The sequence below is a fragment of the Babylonia areolata genome, chromosome 26 (assembly GCF_041734735.1).
Source record: "Babylonia areolata isolate BAREFJ2019XMU chromosome 26, ASM4173473v1, whole genome shotgun sequence".
Lineage (NCBI taxonomy): Eukaryota > Metazoa > Mollusca > Gastropoda > Neogastropoda > Buccinidae > Babylonia > Babylonia areolata.
The window spans coordinates 12,688,014-12,705,513 of NC_134901.1; the positions used below are offsets into that span (position 1 = coordinate 12,688,014).

General features: G+C 45.6%; 1 protein-coding gene across 2 annotated transcripts in view; it reads left to right on the forward strand.

Annotated features, from left to right (window-relative positions):
• The window catches only part of LOC143300502 (uncharacterized), a 129,763-nt gene that overhangs the window by 94,688 nt on the left and 17,575 nt on the right, over positions 1 to 17,500 (forward strand). For both annotated transcript variants that reach the window (XM_076614225.1, XM_076614226.1), the window contains one exon: positions 8,619 to 9,760. In XM_076614225.1, coding sequence (XP_076470340.1) covers positions 9,339 to 9,760 — 422 coding nt within the window. In that variant the 5' untranslated portion in view covers positions 8,619 to 9,338. The remainder of the gene's footprint in view (positions 1 to 8,618; positions 9,761 to 17,500) is intronic.

A 17,500-nucleotide genomic window follows, 5' to 3' on the forward strand; every position in this document is an offset into this window, starting at 1 on the left:
AAACCGCCCCTGCCCGCAGACAGATGAAGGCAGTGCCACTCCAGACACAGCCATAGGGTCTTATGTGCCCTCAAGAGAGAATCCCAAGTTGTAGTCTTTCCCAGTGTCAACAGGACTTTCCCTGTGGTCAGTGGGTCTTTCCTCACCATCACTGGACCTTTCTCCTAGTCCAGGCAAAGAAGGAGAAACATCCGTAGGTGCTGGGGAGGACCCAGAGAAGCACTGTCTCCATCCGCCCTTGGTGTTGCATCATTTAACTGTTTGCATAAAGTTACTGACAGAAAGGATTACACAGAAGTCGATGAGAATGAGATGGTTTATTCACATACACAATAGGAGTGGGGTGTTTGCCAATGACGCGAGTGGTGGTTTGGACGCTAATTATTCGGATGAGACGATAAACCGAGGTCCCGTGTGCTAGCATGCACTTAGCGCACATAAAAGAACCCACGGCAACAAAAGGGTTGTTCCTGGCGAAATTCTGTAGAAAAATCCACTTCGATAGGAAAAACAAATAAAACTGCAGGAAAACATACCAAAATATGGGTGGCGCTGTAGTGTAGCGAATCGCTCTCCCTGGGGAAAACAACCCGAATTTCACACAGAGAAATCTGTTGTGATAAAAAGAAATACAAATACAAATGCCAATAAAACACGCAAGAGGCGACGCATGTAACTCACGTAATGAAGACCAATGCAAACGTGCGACTTTGCAGGCTACTTTGTATTTTGTATTACTCCTTTGTCACAACAGATTTCTCCGTGTGAATTTCTGGCTGCTCTCCCCAGGAAGAACACGTCGTTGCACTAGAGCGCCACCCTTTCTTTTTTGTATTTTTTTCTGCCTGCAGTTCTATCTGTCGAGAGTGGATTTTTCTACATATTTTTTTGCCAGAGTCAACCCTTTTGTTGCCATGGGTTGTTATACGTGCGCTAAATGCATGCTGCACACTCGACCTCGGTTTGTCGTCTCATCCGAATGACTAGTGTCCAAACCACCACTCAAGATCTAGTGGAGGGGGAGAAAATATCGGCGGCTGAGCTGTGATTCGAACCAGTGCGCTCAGATTCTCTCACTTCCTAGGCGAACGCGTTACCTCTAGGCCATTACACACATAGCGAGGTCTTTGACAATGTTTTTTTTTATGACATTACCAAGTTAGGTCTGAAGAGGCAAGGGTGTTGAAAGTTTTTAACTGGGATAAACTGTATAGTAAGATATGTTAATAATGGGCATGTTTGTGCATGGGGTGTGTGTGAGAGAGAGGATGTTGTGTCGATCATGTATGCAAGCACACACACACACAACAGCAACAACAACAACAACAACAACACACACACACACACGCACACACACACACACACACACACACACACACACACACACACACACACACCACAGTTTATATGAAGTAGTGCTGCCATGCAGTCAGCTGAAAACGTAGGCCTTTTTTCCCCCTAGTTCTGATCATATTTGATAGTGTCAAACACCAGACAGACATCTTACCAAACAGGTATTAACCTAGTATTAACCTGATAATCGGATTAACCTCATTTTGTTTAATCAGTTGTATGGACAAAACGAAAAAACCCGAATTCACCCTCACTCACTGTACTTACCTACACTAAGGAAACGTTCAGTTTTGTGGGTGCACCCGAGCAAAAAATATCATGTGAAAAAAAAGGTTGAAGGTCCATAGCCTTTTACGGCATTAGGGGCAGTCAGTTCCTATCCACTGTGTCCAGGGCTCGGCATGGGAGGGCAGGGACTATTCTTCCCCTTCTCCACCATTTTAACCCCTTCAGTGCCAGGGGGAAAACAGCAGAAAGTGATGTTCCGGGTCATAAAACATCACCCAAAACAATAAGCCTAAAACTGAGAAAATGGTCTGGAGATATACCACTCCAGACAAACTGTGTAAATTTTCAGCCTTCCAGAGCTATTTCCCTTTTTCTGATGACGTCATAAGTGACGTCACTATGCACGTACGTTAACCTTCCCCTCGCCGAAGTCAGGAACCCATTCACACACCTGGGTGGTGTGAAGAAATTTGTGGCAAAACGTGCCTTTCCCGAGGACACGACACCGTGCCGAAACGGGGCCTCGAGCCCACGGTCACTGGTGATCACAGGATCAGAAGTCCCAACTCCTGGCCGAGTCGGCCATGTGGCCGGCCTGCTGGGAAGTGAAAAGAAACTCCAGGGAGAGCTGGACAGTACAAGGTTTTCAGAGAACAAGCCCGCCCCCCGCCCCCCTCCCCCCGCCCTCCGCCCCCCTCTCCCCCTCCCCAGTCAAGTGTTTCGGCCCTTAACTCTTTACTTAACTCCTTACACTGAGGGGGCCAGGCCGCACCCCGGTCATGACTCCTGGATGCCCTTGTATTTCCGCTTTTTTGTATGCTTTTTTTTTCCTCTGGTCCTCAGCAGGTTCGAACCCGCGCCTCCAGGGTGGTCGCCACTTCAGGACTGGGTAACCTTTTCTGGCAGACGTTTTAAGCACTGAACCATCGTACGCCTAGTTGAGTAGGGAAATTTAATCCTTACGGAGTTTACTTTCATTTCTCCTCGACCACATCCAGCTGTCATTGCCACGAGAGTCCGTGTCCTCTCTCTGCCAGAAATCGACAGCTGTTTCATGAGGCTGTAGGCAGATGCGCTCACAAGCCACGTGGCCTGATGGGAAGAAAAGAAATGGGTTAATTATCTGTAAAACTTGCAACGAATTCCAGCCATGTCTCTGCAGGCTTTGTCGACGGCCCAGCATTTTGTTGTTACTGTCCTGGTTTAAAGTTTAGTCTCCCCATGCATTTTTATCATGTGACGCCGGTACGGATGAAGCTGTCCCATTATTCCCGTCAGGACTTTTCTTGTTTCGCCCAGACATAGCAGCTGCAACTGTCTTCCAGTCCCAGCCTTCTACTGGTGTAAACGTAATTACTTTGGTGGGTGGTTTGTTTGTTTGTTTGTTTTTGTTTTTTGTTTTGTTTGTTTGTGGTGTTGTTTTTTGTTAATGTTGTTTTTTGTTGTTTTTTTGGTGTGTGTTGTTTTGGGTTTTTTTGTTTGTTTGTTTTTGTTTGTTTTTTTACTTTGCTCAGGGGTGTCTAACTGACGAGATAAAAAAGAAACTTTTTAAATTGTTTAAAATTTCATCGTGTTTGCGAACTTTTGAAATCATTTTGTTGATGGCCGGTCAAGAAAGTGGTAACAAACGAATAATTGCACTCTGGGGGTTGGCCGAGAAATATGACACTACAATCTGACTGGCCGACGTTTGAAGCCTGCTGAAGGCCTGCGAACTGAAACAAACTACTGACAGGGCGCAATAGCCGAGTGGTAAAAGCGTTGGACTTTCAATCAATCAGAGGGTCCCGGGTTCGAATCTTGGTAACTGCGCCTGGTGGGTAAAGGGTGGAGATTTTTCCGATCTCCCAGGTCAACATATGTGCAGTCATGTTTGTGCATGAACCTCCTTCGTGTGTTTACGCAAGCAGAAGATCAAATATGCACGTCAAAGATCCTGCAATCCATGTCAGCGTTCGGTGGTTTTTGGAAACAAGAACATACCCAGCAAGGATACCCCTGAAAAGGGAGTTTTACATGGCGGGGTAAAAACGGTCATGCATGTAAAAGCCTATTCGTGTACATACAAGCGCATATTGGAGTTGAACCCCATGAACGAAGAAGGTACTCTGTGTCATTATTTGAAAATTCTTTACAATCAAACCTTTGCAGGAACCAGGGCAAATCACTCCCACCCCGACCTCGCGACTACCCCCTCCGTCTCTCCCCCCCCCTCCCGCCCCCCCCCCTCCCCCCCTCACCATCTGAAGCTGGTAAGGAAATTCGATTGTGTGTGTGTGTGTGTGTGTGTGTGTGTACGGCTTCGTGTCTGTGTTTGTCCATGTAGATCTTATATATTTGTTAACGTTTTGGCGTTGTGCTCACGGTCAATGATTGGCCATACGAAATACTGGGCTGAGAGATACATGTGGAGGTTTAAAATGTTTATCAAGTAAAATTTGGAAGTGTTAGTATTGTTTATTGTAGACATGCTAGAAGTAAATATGTATTTTTTTTCCTGAATCGTGAGGATTGGACATTCAGATAATGATTGGCGTCCAATATGACATGGCGGCTGATCAGCTTGTCATATAATTATGAGCCATGGTGGGGGTTGGGGGGGTGGGGGGGGACAACAACATAGGGACGTGTAGATGTCTTGACAGTCAGACAGACAGACACACAGACAGACAGGCACAGTGAATGCTATGCACTTCCCTTGCCCTTAAGAATAAAAAGGGCGTATAATCACTGCAGCCCCATTTCGAGAGTGAAGAACATTTCCCTTCTACATTTAGAATGAGGGTTTGCTCCAAAAGGGGTTGATGCGTATAGATTTTTTTTTTTTTTTCAAAACGAAAAGGCATTCAGTGGAATTTAATTTTTCACCTCTTTCCGAAGTTTCTAAAAGCAAGTGCGCAAAATTTTCAAAAAAAAAAAGGGAGGGGGGGCGGGATGGGAGAGGATGGGAACGTTCAGGTTGAATGTTGAAAGGGGGAAAAGTACAGCACGTGTATGTGTGGGGCCATTTGCCACGATGGGTGTTTGGAGTGAGTGGGCAGAGAGGGAGAGAGTAGCGGGGAAAAAGCACAATAGGCGCATGGAGCTTGTATGTACACTTTCTCATTTTAACATTCGGTTTCTTCGGGGCCGGGTTGCACAAACGATCTTGGCAGCGCTGAGTTTACTTGGCGCTTGAGTGTATGTATGTGTTTGGGGGGGGGGGGGGGGGGGGGGGGTACGTGCGTACGTGTGTGTGTGTGTGTGTGTGTGTGTGTGTGTTTTGAGTGTGTGTTTTGGCGCGTGCGTATATGTTTATGCATATTCGCACATATACTCTCCCACGGAAGTTGACATGAGGGCTGAACATATCAACTAGAAAAGAAAAAGGCCGCGAGACCTCACACACCCATACTTGGTTCATCTATTTTTTCCCAGTCTACACTGATTCCATAGACTTAGGACAGAAGTCTTAACGCTAAGTAAACTTAACGCTGCTAAGATCGCTTGTAAAATCCTTCCCTGGTGGACAGTATATCTGCCTGAGCTGTGCAACACTTAAAAAGAGAAATAATGCATAGACCTAAACTATATATTGATAATGTTTTGATATACATGCTCCTCGAAGAAAACAGTGCACTGGACTGACCTGTGTATTATTAAGTGGAGTGATGGCCTAGAGGTAACGCGTCCGCCTAGGAAGTGAGAGAATCTGTGCGCACTGGTTCGAATCACGGCTCGGCCGCCGATATTTTCTCCCCTTCCACTAGACCATGAGTAGTGGTCTGGACGCTAGTCATTCGATGAGACGATAAACCGAGGTGCCGTGTGCAGCATGCACTTAGCGCACGTAAAAGAACCCACGGCAACAAAAGGGTTGTTCCTGGCAAAATTCTGTAGAAAAACCCACTTCGATAGGAAAAACAAAACAAACTGCACGCAGGAAAAATACAAAAAATGGGTGGCGCTGTAGTATAGCGACGCGCTCTCCCTGGGGAGAGCAGCCCGAATTTCACACAGAGAAATCTGTTGTGATAAAAAGAAATACAAATGCAAATACAAACACGGTATATTCTTTATACATACACCCCAAGGGGTAACGGATAAGCCTGAACTACAGACTTCACGAGGACCGCTTCAGAAAAGCAAATATGTTTTCACCAAGTGATTTCTTTAATCAATAGACGATTTAGAACATGCAGGCTACATGTTCTCGGTTACTGGCCTCTCATTGAATTACACAAAGGACTGTTTCAGGCGCAACTGCACCATAAGCAACTTAAAAAATACATTTGTAAAAATCGATCAGTTCTTAAGTAATAGCCATTCGGTGATTTTTAAACGATGGTTGTGATTTTTCAGTGTAAAAAAAAAAGAAGAAGTAAATACACATGCATGAAAGTACAGCTGAATAAAAGTAGTGCACACTGCACTTGCTGCATACTCCGATTTTTTTTCTTGAAACTTCGGCATCATGTTTCCCCCATTCCCCCTGAGAAGAGAACTGTGCAAGTTTCGTAAGTGGTCCATAACAGTTTGTGAACCATGTACGTCTTGGGTTTGCTCATCAAATGTTCGTATGCCTGAGGGACTGAAAATAAACTTTTAATAACTTTCTGTTGGCTGACCAGGAAATCTGCCGTGGGGATGCCTGCAGGTCTGGTCTGCCAGTCATAAATGGTATCCCCACCTTCTGTTTCAGTTTCAGTTTCTCAAGGAGGCGTCACTACTGCGTTGGGACAAATCCATATGCGCCACACTACATCTGCTGGGCAGATGCCTGACCAGCAGCATAACCCAACGCGTTTGTCAGGCCTTGAGTACGTGGTTATATATGTGTGTACCTGTCAGAGTGGATTTAGTTTTACATAATTTTGCCAGAGGACAACGCTTTTGTTGCCATGGGTTATATTTCAGCGCGCCAAGTGCGTGCTGCACACGGAACCTCGGTTTATCGTCTGTTCCGAAAGACTAGACGTTCAGTTTGATTTTTTTCCAGTCAAACTTGGGAGAAAGGGCGAGAGTGGGATTCGAACCCCACACCCTCACGGACTCTTCCGTTTTGGCAGCTGAGCGTCTTAACCATTCTGCCACCTTCCCACCTTCCGGAAATCAAGTGCTGGGTATTTTCTCCTTTCTTTCGCTCTCTCTGTTTCTGGTTTCTGTTGTTGTTGTTGTTGTTGTTTTCACCTTTTCTTTCCGCCTGTCTATCCCCGTCTTATTTTCTGCATTGCGGATTCTTTCACCGTTTTCACAAGATACTGTGAATGTATATATCTTTTCGTTTCTTTCTTAACTTGATCATTTGGTACTCTTACTGTGTTGTTATTTTTGGTTTCTTTCATAACTTGATAATTTTGGCATTCTTGCTATGTTGTTTCTTTCATAACTTGATAATTTGGTATTCTAACTATGTTGTTATATTTTTGTTTTTTTCATGACTTGATAAATTGGCATTCTTACTGTGTGTGTGTGTGTGTGTGTGTTTGTTTGTTTGTTTGTTTTTTGTTGTTGTTGTTGTTGTTTTGTTGTTTTTTTGTGGGTTTTTTTGTTTGTTTGTTTTGGGGGTTTTTCTTTTGTTTTGGGGGTTTTTTTTTGTTTGTTTGTTTCTTTCTTTCTTTCATTACTTGATAATTTGGCATTCTTTCTATGTTGTTTTCTATTCTTCTTTTTTCACCTAGGACGTGTGAGTTGCTTGCCCGTTGACATTCCTTGTTATCAGTGTATGATTTTGTGTATTTGGTTTGATCATGCTCGTATTTCCAGTTCCTTCCCCTTTCCCAGTCCTCTGGCGAAACGGAGCGGTCAGCTTCAAAGACATGTCCTAGGTTTGTTTGAGTGAATGAGTGTGACAGCACTTGTGGCTGATTTTCTTTCTTTCTTTTTTTCTTTTTCTTCTTTTTTTTTTTTTCTTGTGACTTTTTAGATTTTTTTTTTTTAGGGAGGGGGGAAAGAGTGTTCTAGGGATTCAATAATTGTTGACAGTGTTTCAAGCCGTGGAGTGGTCCTGTTTGGTCGTTTGGGCTCTAAGCTATAAAGCAAATATCAACGCCAACTACAACTACTACTACTACTACTACTACTAAACCTGCTACTACTACTAATGAGAAGAGGAAGAAGAAAAAGAAGATTACAATGATGATGATGATGATAACAACAATGATAATAATAACAATAGTAGTAGTAGTATTGTTTTACTCTTTTTGTCACAACAGATTTCTCTGTGTGAAATTCGGGCTGCTCTTCCCAGGGAGAGCGCGTCGTTACACTGAGAACGCCACCTTTTTTTTTCCTGTCTGCAATTTTATTTGTTTTCCCATGGAAAGTGGAATTTTCTACGGAATTTTCCCAGGGACAACCCTTTTGTTGTCGTGAGTTCTTTTACGTGCGCTGAGCGCATGCTTCACAGGGGACCTCGGCTTATCGTCTCATCCGAATAACTAGCGTCCCAGACCACCACTCAAGGTATAGTGGAGGGGGGAGGAAATACTGGCGATCAATGGGATTCGAACCAGTGCGCTCAGATTCTCTCGCTTCCTAGGCGGACGCGTTACCTCTAGGTCAACACTCCACCAGTAGTAGAAGTAGAAGTGAAAAAAATCATCATCATTATCATCATGATTACCATAGGTATGTCAGGCACTGCTACCAGCTATGACAAAGATCAGGTGTAGAGCGCTGTGGTGGCAGGGTGGTGGTGGGGGGGGGGGGGGGGGGGGGGGGGGGGGCGGGGCCACAGTGACACCCGGGCAGTCAGTCTGTGTGGCTGCCGGTTGATTGTTTGGTCACGCGCGGAAACCTTCCAGCCAACCTCCATCCTCCAACCTCCTCCTTCTCCTCTCCTCCTCCTCCATCACACAGCCAAGCGGCACGCTCAAAGCGCCGGTGGCAATAAAAAGGGAAGAGGCGTAGTCTTTGTGGGAGACCTGTTAAGAAGCTACGACCCCTCTGTCCATAACGTCTTAGTGCCTTATTGACTGATTGCCTACCTGTCTAGGCAACCAGTCCGTCACAGTCTTCATATTTTTTGTGCTTTGTTTGTGTTGGTCTCTTTGCAGGTGTGTAGGTGTGGAGGGGTTGTTGTCCTTCTTCACACTCGAAAGGCTGATCTGAGACAAAGAAGAAACAAAGAGAGAGAAAGACAAAGACACTGAGCAGGACAAAGAGAGAACTCTTTCAGAGACATTCGCTGTTCTAGTTTCCTGGATGTGAAACTTGGTGTTGATAGCAAGTGTTGTGTGGTGGCGGTGCCTTTCTTTATTTCCATTTGTCTTCATGTTTCCAGCAGATCTCATAGAAAAAAAAGACATCATCAAAACAACGGACATCGTTGCAGAAGCAGCCCCAAAACAGTGTTCTACTTAACTGTGATTTGAGAAAGAAACTTGCCACAAGGATTAATTTTTGCTGAAGTTGGTGGTGTGAACTGGACGGGGATTACAGCTCGCAAAGTCAAGTCAGTGTTGTCAATATTAGGAAGTAGTAGTCACCTTCGTTGAATACAAGACTTTTCTTGTTGTGTCATGATCAACTCTTCGTCTGAGGGGGAAAAAAACACACCCAAAGCTTATAGACACTTTCTAAAGAAGATATGGTGTAGCGTGTTATGGATCGTTGCGCACGCTTTGATACTGCTTTGAAAACTGAAACATAAACGCTGTTGGTGTGACGACGACTGTATGAGTTAAGCCGAGGAGGGGGGATTCTGTTAGTTAGACAGTCAATCAGTCAGTCAATCAGTCACTGACTCACTCACTCACTCCGGACCCACCAACACCATGACGGAGATCTTCACCACGGGGCCCTACCAGTGCGGGCAGTACGACCCGCGCATCCACGCCGTCGCCTCCCCAAACCCCCTCTCCGAAGAAGACCTGGCCCTGTACTGCACTCTGCGCAACCTCTACGGCATCTTCGGGTCGCTGATCGCGCTGCTTGGGGTCGTGGGCAACGTCATCTCGTTGGTGATCCTGCCCAAGACAGGCGGCGCCCGATCCGCCATCGTCTTCCTCCAGAGCCTCGGGGTCTACGACACGGTCTTCCTCATCACCGTGTTCCTGCTCAAGACTCTGCCCTGCCTTTCTGTCCTGGGGCATTTCAGTGTGGTGGCCTCCAACGCCGTGTCACCGGCCCTCTTCCCGCTGATGTATATCGCTCACGTGGGGGCCATCTACAGCACCATCTGCATCTCCAGTGAGAGGTGAGGGTGTTTTTTGGGGGTGGTTGTGTGTGTGTGTGTGTGTGTGTGTGTGTGTGTGTGTGTGTGTGTGTGTGTGCCTCTGTCTACCTGTCTGTCTGCCTCTGTGTGTTTTTATCTGGATGTGTATGTCTGTGTGCCTGCGTCCGCGGTAGTGTGTGTGTGTGTGTGTGCGCGCGCGCGCGCAAGCGTGTGTGTGTGCGTGCGTGTGTTTATGTTTGTGTGTGTGTGCGTGCGTGCGTGCGTGCGTGTTGGTCATTAATTCAAATGGAACTCACTGAACTTATTTTTGACGAGAAAACTGTGTGTGTTTACTGTGCATGTATGTATGTGTATGAGAATTCGATCTTTAGATATTTGCATATGTGACTCTCTCTCTCTCTCTCTCTCTATCTATCTATCTATCTATCTATCTATCTGTCTGTCTATCTCCATCTCTCCTTATCATATTAATTGTGCAAGGGGAGTAAAACACGGAGATATTTGTAGTCCATCTTTTGTCGTTTTCTTTCTTTTTTATTTTCATTAATGAATTAACAGAAGTAAGTGACCGAAGAAGACATGGTGTGAGATTTAACACCCGGCTGTTTAAAAAAAAACACAACTATTCATATCATTACTTGCTAATGATACTGTCCTGCTCTCAAAGGCAGCTGTTGGTCCACAGACACACACAACCAAATAACTTGAGAAGAAAAAAAACTCAGCTGAAAAACTGCATTTGAAATTAATTTGGATAAAAGTAATATCATTGTATCAGTATCAGTAGCTCAAGGAGGCGTCACTGCGTTCGGGCAAATCCATAATATACGCTACACCACATCTACCAAGCAGATACCTGACCAGGCCTTGAGAAAAAAATAATAACAATAAAATAATACTAGTACTAATAAATAAATAAATAAAATAAATGAAAATAAATAATTAAACACATAATAATTTTTTTTAGGAAAGGAGGTTGTCAGGCAGTACCGGAGGGGTGGGAGTATGATGGTGTTGCTGTATCAAATGTTCATGCACATTTTTTTTTTTTTTTTTTTTTTTTTTTTTTTTTTTGTACTCATTTGAGTTTTTAGCTGCATGCAGGGATCTTTTAAGCAGGGCAGAAAATGCATTGTTACACATTATGAAGAAAGTATTTTAACTGAACCAGCTTCTTCTCCTTCTGCGTTCGTGGACTGCAACTCCCACGTTCACTCGTATATACGCGAGTGGGCTTTTACGTGTATGACTATTTTTAACCCGCCATGTAGGCAGCCATACTCCATTTTCGGGGGTGTGCATGCTGGGTGTGTTCTTGTTTCCATAACCCACCGAACGCTGACATGGATTACAGGATCTTTAACGTGCGTATTTGATCTTCTGCTTGTGTATACACACGAAGGGGGTTCAGGCACTGGCAGGTCTGCACATATGTTGATCTGGGAGATCGTAAAAATATCCATCCGTTACCGAGATTCGAACCCCGGACCAGCAGATTGAAAGTCCAATGCCAGTTATGGAAATAATTTATGGTGCAAATCTTGTCATCGCCTCTCATTCATACGGGGCTTTGACCTAAATGAATAAATCACATGCGTCTGCGTCTCTCTCTCTCTCTCTCTCTCTCTCTCTCTCTTTCTCTCTCTCTGTCTGTCTTTGTCTCTGTCTCTCTCCGTCTCTCTGTTTCTCTGTCTTTCTGTCTGTCTCTGTCTGTCTGCCTGTCTGTCTATCTGTCTCTGTCTCTCTCCCCCCGCCCCCCCATCCCTTCTTTCCTCCAGCCATCACCCCTCTTCCTGTGTCTCCCCCCCCCACTCCCTTCTTTCCTCCAGCCATCACCCCTCTTCCTGTGTCTCCCCCCCCCCCATCCCTTCTTTCCTCCAGCCATCACCCCTCTTCCTGTCTCCCCCCCCCCCCATCCCTTCCTCCAGCCATCACCCCTCTTCCTGTGTCTCCCCCCCCCCCCATCCCTTCTTTCCTCCAGCCATCACCCCTCTTCCTGTGTCTCCCCCCCCCCCATCCCTTCCTCCAGCCATCACCCCTCTTCCTGTCTCCCCCCCCCCATCCCTTCCTCCAGCCATCACCCCTCTTCCTGTGTCTCCCCCCCCCATCCCTTCCTCCAGCCATCACCCCTCTTCCTGTGTCTCCCCCCCCCCATCCCTTCCTCCAGCCATCACCCCTCTTCCTGTGTCTCCCCCCCCCCATCCCTTCCTCCAGCCATCACCCCTCTTCCTGTGTCTCCCCCCCCCCCATCCCTTCCTCCAGCCATCACCCCTCTTCCTGTGTCTCCCCCCCCCCATCCCTTCCTCCAGCCATCACCCCTCTTCCTGTGTCTCCCCCCCCCCCATCCCTTCCTCCAGCCATCACCCCTCTTCCTGTGTCTCCCCCCCCCCCCATCCCTTCCTCCAGCCATCACCCCTCTTCCTGTGTCTCCCCCCCCCCCATCCCTTCCTCCAGCCATCACCCCTCTTCCTGTGTCTCCCCCCCCCCATCCCTTCCTCCAGCCATCACCCCTCTTCCTGTGTCTCCCCCCCCCATCCCTTCCTCCAGCCATCACCCCTCTTCCTGTGTCCCCCCCCCCCATCCCTTCCTCCAGCCATCACCCCTCTTCCTGTGTCTCCCCCCCCCCATCCCTTCCTCCAGCCATCACCCCTCTTCCTGTGTCTCCCCCCCCCCCATCCCTTCCTCCAGCCATCACCCCTCTTCCTGTCTCTCCCCCCCCCCATCCCTTCTTTCCTCCAGCCATCACCCCTCTTCCTGTGTCTCCCCCCCCCCCCCCCAATCCCTTCTTTCCTCCAGCCATCACCCCTCTTCCTGTCTCTCCCCCCCCCCATCCCTTCCTCCAGCCATCACCCCTCTTCCTGTGTCTCCCCCCCCCATCCCTTCTTTCCTCCAGCCATCACCCCTCTTCCTGTGTCTCCCCCCCCCCCCCCCGTGCGTCCCCTTCCGCCGCGTCCCCCTCCCCCCTCCCCCATCCCCCTTCTGTCTCTGTCTCTCTCTTTCTCTATCTCTCTCTTTTTCTCATGCACATGCGCACGCTGGAGGCAGAGAGAAAGGAAAGAAAGAAAGAGAGAGAAGCGGATATGGGTGGTTTGATTGTCAAGAGGCCATTGCCCTCTCGATATACAATAGCCGAACAACCATTAATTAGACTGTCAATGCATCATGCAACGTCATAGAGGTACTAGTACACCACAGGTCATTCGAGACACAGCAATAGATGGAGATTTGAACTCTATAGATATAAATCGACATTTACTTTACTCGGAGAGAGAGACAGACAGACAGACAGAGACACAGAGAGAGATACGGAGAGATAGAGAGAGACCGACCGACCGACAGAGACAGACAGGCAGACAGAGACAGACAGACAGGGAGATACAAAAAGAAAAACAGACAGACAGACATGTGAGATGTGCGAAGGACAGTTCCACACAGGCTGCATACTATAGCCAGTTGCTCTCTCTCTCTCTCTCTCCCAGAAATACTATCAGCTCGCAGCCTCTTTCTATTCTCATGTCCTCAGAACTGCTAGCTGATCAGCGTGGGTACTTTTCAGGTTGATTTTCTAAAACCTCCTTTGAGTAATGAAGTAGAAACTCCACCTGCGTTTTCACCATCAGCGACCTCCACTTTGTCCGCCAGGCTTGACATAAAGACTTAATTAAGTACCGAGCATTGATAGCCTTCAGCTGCCGAAGTGGGGGTTTCTCACTTCCAAACAACGAACTCGGGATACCCAACCGTTCCCTCTCCCTTTCCCTCTCCTTCTCCCTCTCCCCTCCCTCTCTCAGCCTCGAAAGCCTTCAGCTGCCGAGCTGGAAGGTTCTCACTTCAAAAAGAACTCGGATACCCAGCCATCATCTCTCCCTCTCCCTCTCCCTCTCTCCAGTCCACTCAGCTACAGATACTGATGATGACTGAGACTGGAACCAAGCGACAAAGGAACAGAACAGATAGGACAGAAAAAAACATCTTCTGCTACCCCCGAAACATGATATATTTATTTGTCCATGTGAAAATGAATTGTGATGACAATTGTTTGTCAATCAGAATAGCAGAGTATGTTTTCTTGAATGTCGGTCTACGCATTAAAACACAATAGAAGTGTATCTTTTTCGTATGGATGTGGAAAAAAAAACCCGGAAAATTTCATCCCATTCTGAGCAGTGGTTTCACATTGTATGTATGGACGTAGACCCATTTAAATTCTCATGAACAGTAAACGGAATCTGATTCCAAGTTTTGAGTCTAGCTTTCTGTTTTCATTATGTGTCGAGAAAGACAAGCATTCCATTTTGTTTTCACAATCTTTTGTTTTTGTCAATGGCTGTAAACGCCATATCCAACGTTACAAAAGGTATGACGGGACACGAAAAATAATGTGAACGTCCTCTTCAGTATCAACAATAAATTTTCGTCAGGGCGACACTGACAGCACGTGACTTTCCAAATATGGAGCGTGATGCGTGATGCCTGGGGAGATTTGTCGCGCGTGTGCGAGCGACACGCCTCGCTACAAGTTTCAGGCGTCGGCGCGACAATGTAGCGAGGCATCAAAAAATGATGCGCGGCTGTCACTGACGCCCCTCGGGCGACGGGCCTTAAGATAGACGCGCGTTGGTCTTCCCTTCGAAAGGAAAACAACAAAACACAGCACGAGATGGAAAAAATGGAGACGTTTCCTTTTAAAAGACGTGTTGACTGACATATCCCTCCTTTTCCTTTGAAGGGGCCTCGTTGTTTGTCGACAGTTTTCTGTTTGTCAGTCAGGCCTGCTCTGGCACCACCTGCCCCTCCCTAGCAAAGTCCACCCAAACCCGATGACCGGTTTCTTTCAGTTGGTGTTCGATCTGTGATAATTATATCAGGAATGGGATTTCTTATTCAGTGATTTATAGACTTGGGTAGTGCTTTGTGGCTTGTCGATGTATTTACACGTGGTGAAAAAAAAGTACACACACACGCGGGCGCACACACACACGCGCGCGCGCGCTCGTGCGCGCAAACACACACATACACACACATGACTTCAGTACATATTTCTTGTAATGATTATGTGTCATAACTATGCTTACTTAAGTGTTATTGAAACTATTGAAAATGAGGGTTCATGAAAAGGAATGGTATGGGAAAAAAAGAAAAAAAAGGTATTAAAAAAGACAGAGAAAAAGAAAAAAAAAGAAAAGAACATTTTGGGGTTTGGGGCCAATGAAGAAGGCATGTGAAGCAAAAAAAAATTTTTTTTTTTAAAGCGGGTGCTCCATGACCTGCACGCAACTGAGGCCACACACACACACACACACACACACACACACACACACACACACACACACACACACACACACACACACACACACACACGCACGCACACACACACACACACACACACACACACACAAACAAAAAAACAAAAACAAAAAAAAAGCTCCCATAAGGGTTGGACATGATGCCGGATCCGCTGAGGAAAAAAAAGAAGGAAGAAAGAAAAAAGCGAGGGCGTGGAGGGTGTGACGTAGGTAGGTGGGCGTTGGGAAAGGGAAGTGGGACCGGTTGTGTGGGTAGAGGATCGGTCGGAAGGAAGCTGGTAAAAAAAAATAAAAAAAAAAAAAAAAAAAGGGCTAATCCTTGTCTGACGTTGCTGCGTTTGTAAAGTCAATCAACCTGATGTGCAGAATTTACGTAAATTATGGGCCTCGGATTTCTTGGTCTTCCTGATTTCCAGGCTGACTGCAATAATAATAATAATGATGATACTGATACTGATAATAATAGTAATAATAATGATGATAATAAGAAGAAGAAGAAGAATAGAAAATAATGATGATAATGATAATAATATGATATTGTTGTTATTATTATAATTATTTGTTTTTTTTTCATTGTTATCATCAGTGTTATTATTACTATTATCATTATTATCATTACAGTCAACCTGAAAATCAGGAAGACCAACATGTTATCATCATTATTATTTTCATTTTTTATTATTATTATCATTATTAGTGTTGTTACTGTTTATGAAAATAATAATGATGATGGCAATGACAATGATGATAATAAATAGCAACAAGAACAACAATAATTACGGTAGTTTATTAGGAGTAGTAGTAGTAGTAGTAGTAGAAAACCATTTACAGCTTAGTCTTTTTGTGAAGGACTATGACTCTCAAACTAGGAGGCAAAATTGCACTGGCTCTTAGTGCTGCAGCCTTGTGGGCTAGTTGGCCTTTGGGAAGCATCCCAACGCCGACTGTCCTAATACCCTCTTGGCCAAGAGAGTGGGGATGTACTTGGGCAAGACACTCTCCACTATAATCAAATTCTAGCCCAGATAGTCGGGACAGCAGTTGCCTCCTCTGCCGTTCTGATGGTCATAGTCGGACACGACTGACTATTGCATATATATAGTAGTAGTAGTAATAGTACAAGTCACCACCATGTTGATTCCTGGCAATTGGCTTGGTTACCGGGTCTTGACCTTGTACAGCTTAGCCAGATACTGGTACTGTGTGATCGATTCGTGGTCTCAATGTGTGGGTGTTTGAAGGTTATTACGACCTCCCACGCTTTCGTCTTTGTTCAAGCTTCCGCACCCGTTACCAAGAGGAACTAATGATCTGAAGGCATTGTAAAGCATTATCCATTTGTGGTTTGTTTGCTGTTGTGGTTGTTGTTGTTCTGTTGTCGTTGTTTTCTTCGATGGATGAAGGAGCAAGGTGACAAAATTGGCCAATCTGCCTAATACAATGTCCGTAATGGTCTGCGTTCGACGTTGGGTTACGCTGCTGGTCAGGCATCTGCTTGGCAGATGTGGTGTAGCGTATATGGATTTGTCCGAACGCAGTGACGCCTCCTTGAGCTACTGAAACTGAAACTGAAACTGGGTTCGATTCCCTGGTCTCGCCCTTTCTCCTGAGATTGACAGGAAAACCAAACTAGGCGTCTTTGTCATTTCGGATGAGATGAGACAATAAACCGAAGTCATGTGTGCACCACCACGCAACTGGCGCACTGAAAAAGAACCCATGGCAATAATGAGGGCTGTCCACTGGCAAAATTCTGTAGAAGAAATGCACTCAGATAGGTTCACAGATGTGGTGTAGCGTAAAAGGGTTTGTTCTTCTATCAGGCCGATTCCTCGATGACTGCAAATTTAATCTCATGTTAATATTGATATTAACATTATTTCACTATATTATGTCTTTATTTGTTTATTTGTTTTATTTCAATATTTCATGACTTACTGTTTATGAATGTTATTTGATACAAGTGATAATGTAGTTCATCAGCCGTTATGTTAAAATCGAAGTGCAACAGTATAAGCTTTAAGCTTGTTGATGCTCTTTTGACTTTGTTTGCGGTGTAATCATGTGTACCGCTGAGCAATTAAAGATCGTTTAAACCAAAAGGGCTTGTTCAAACGCAGTGACGCCTCCTTGAGAAACTGGAAGTGGATGTGGATGTTGAAAGAGGTGTTTGATGACAGATGAGGACCAGAGTGGTAAAAACGATGTCATGAAGATGTTATTTGGTTTCTGACTCACTGACAGTCCTGCACTCGTCATTTGCTTTTTGTTTTGTTTTTTTGTTTTTTTTGTTTGGCAGTGAAGAAGGCATGTGATACACACACACACACACACACACACACACACACACACACACACACACACACACACACACACACACATACATACACAAATACACCCACACGCATGCACGCATGCACACACACACACACACACACACACACACACACACACA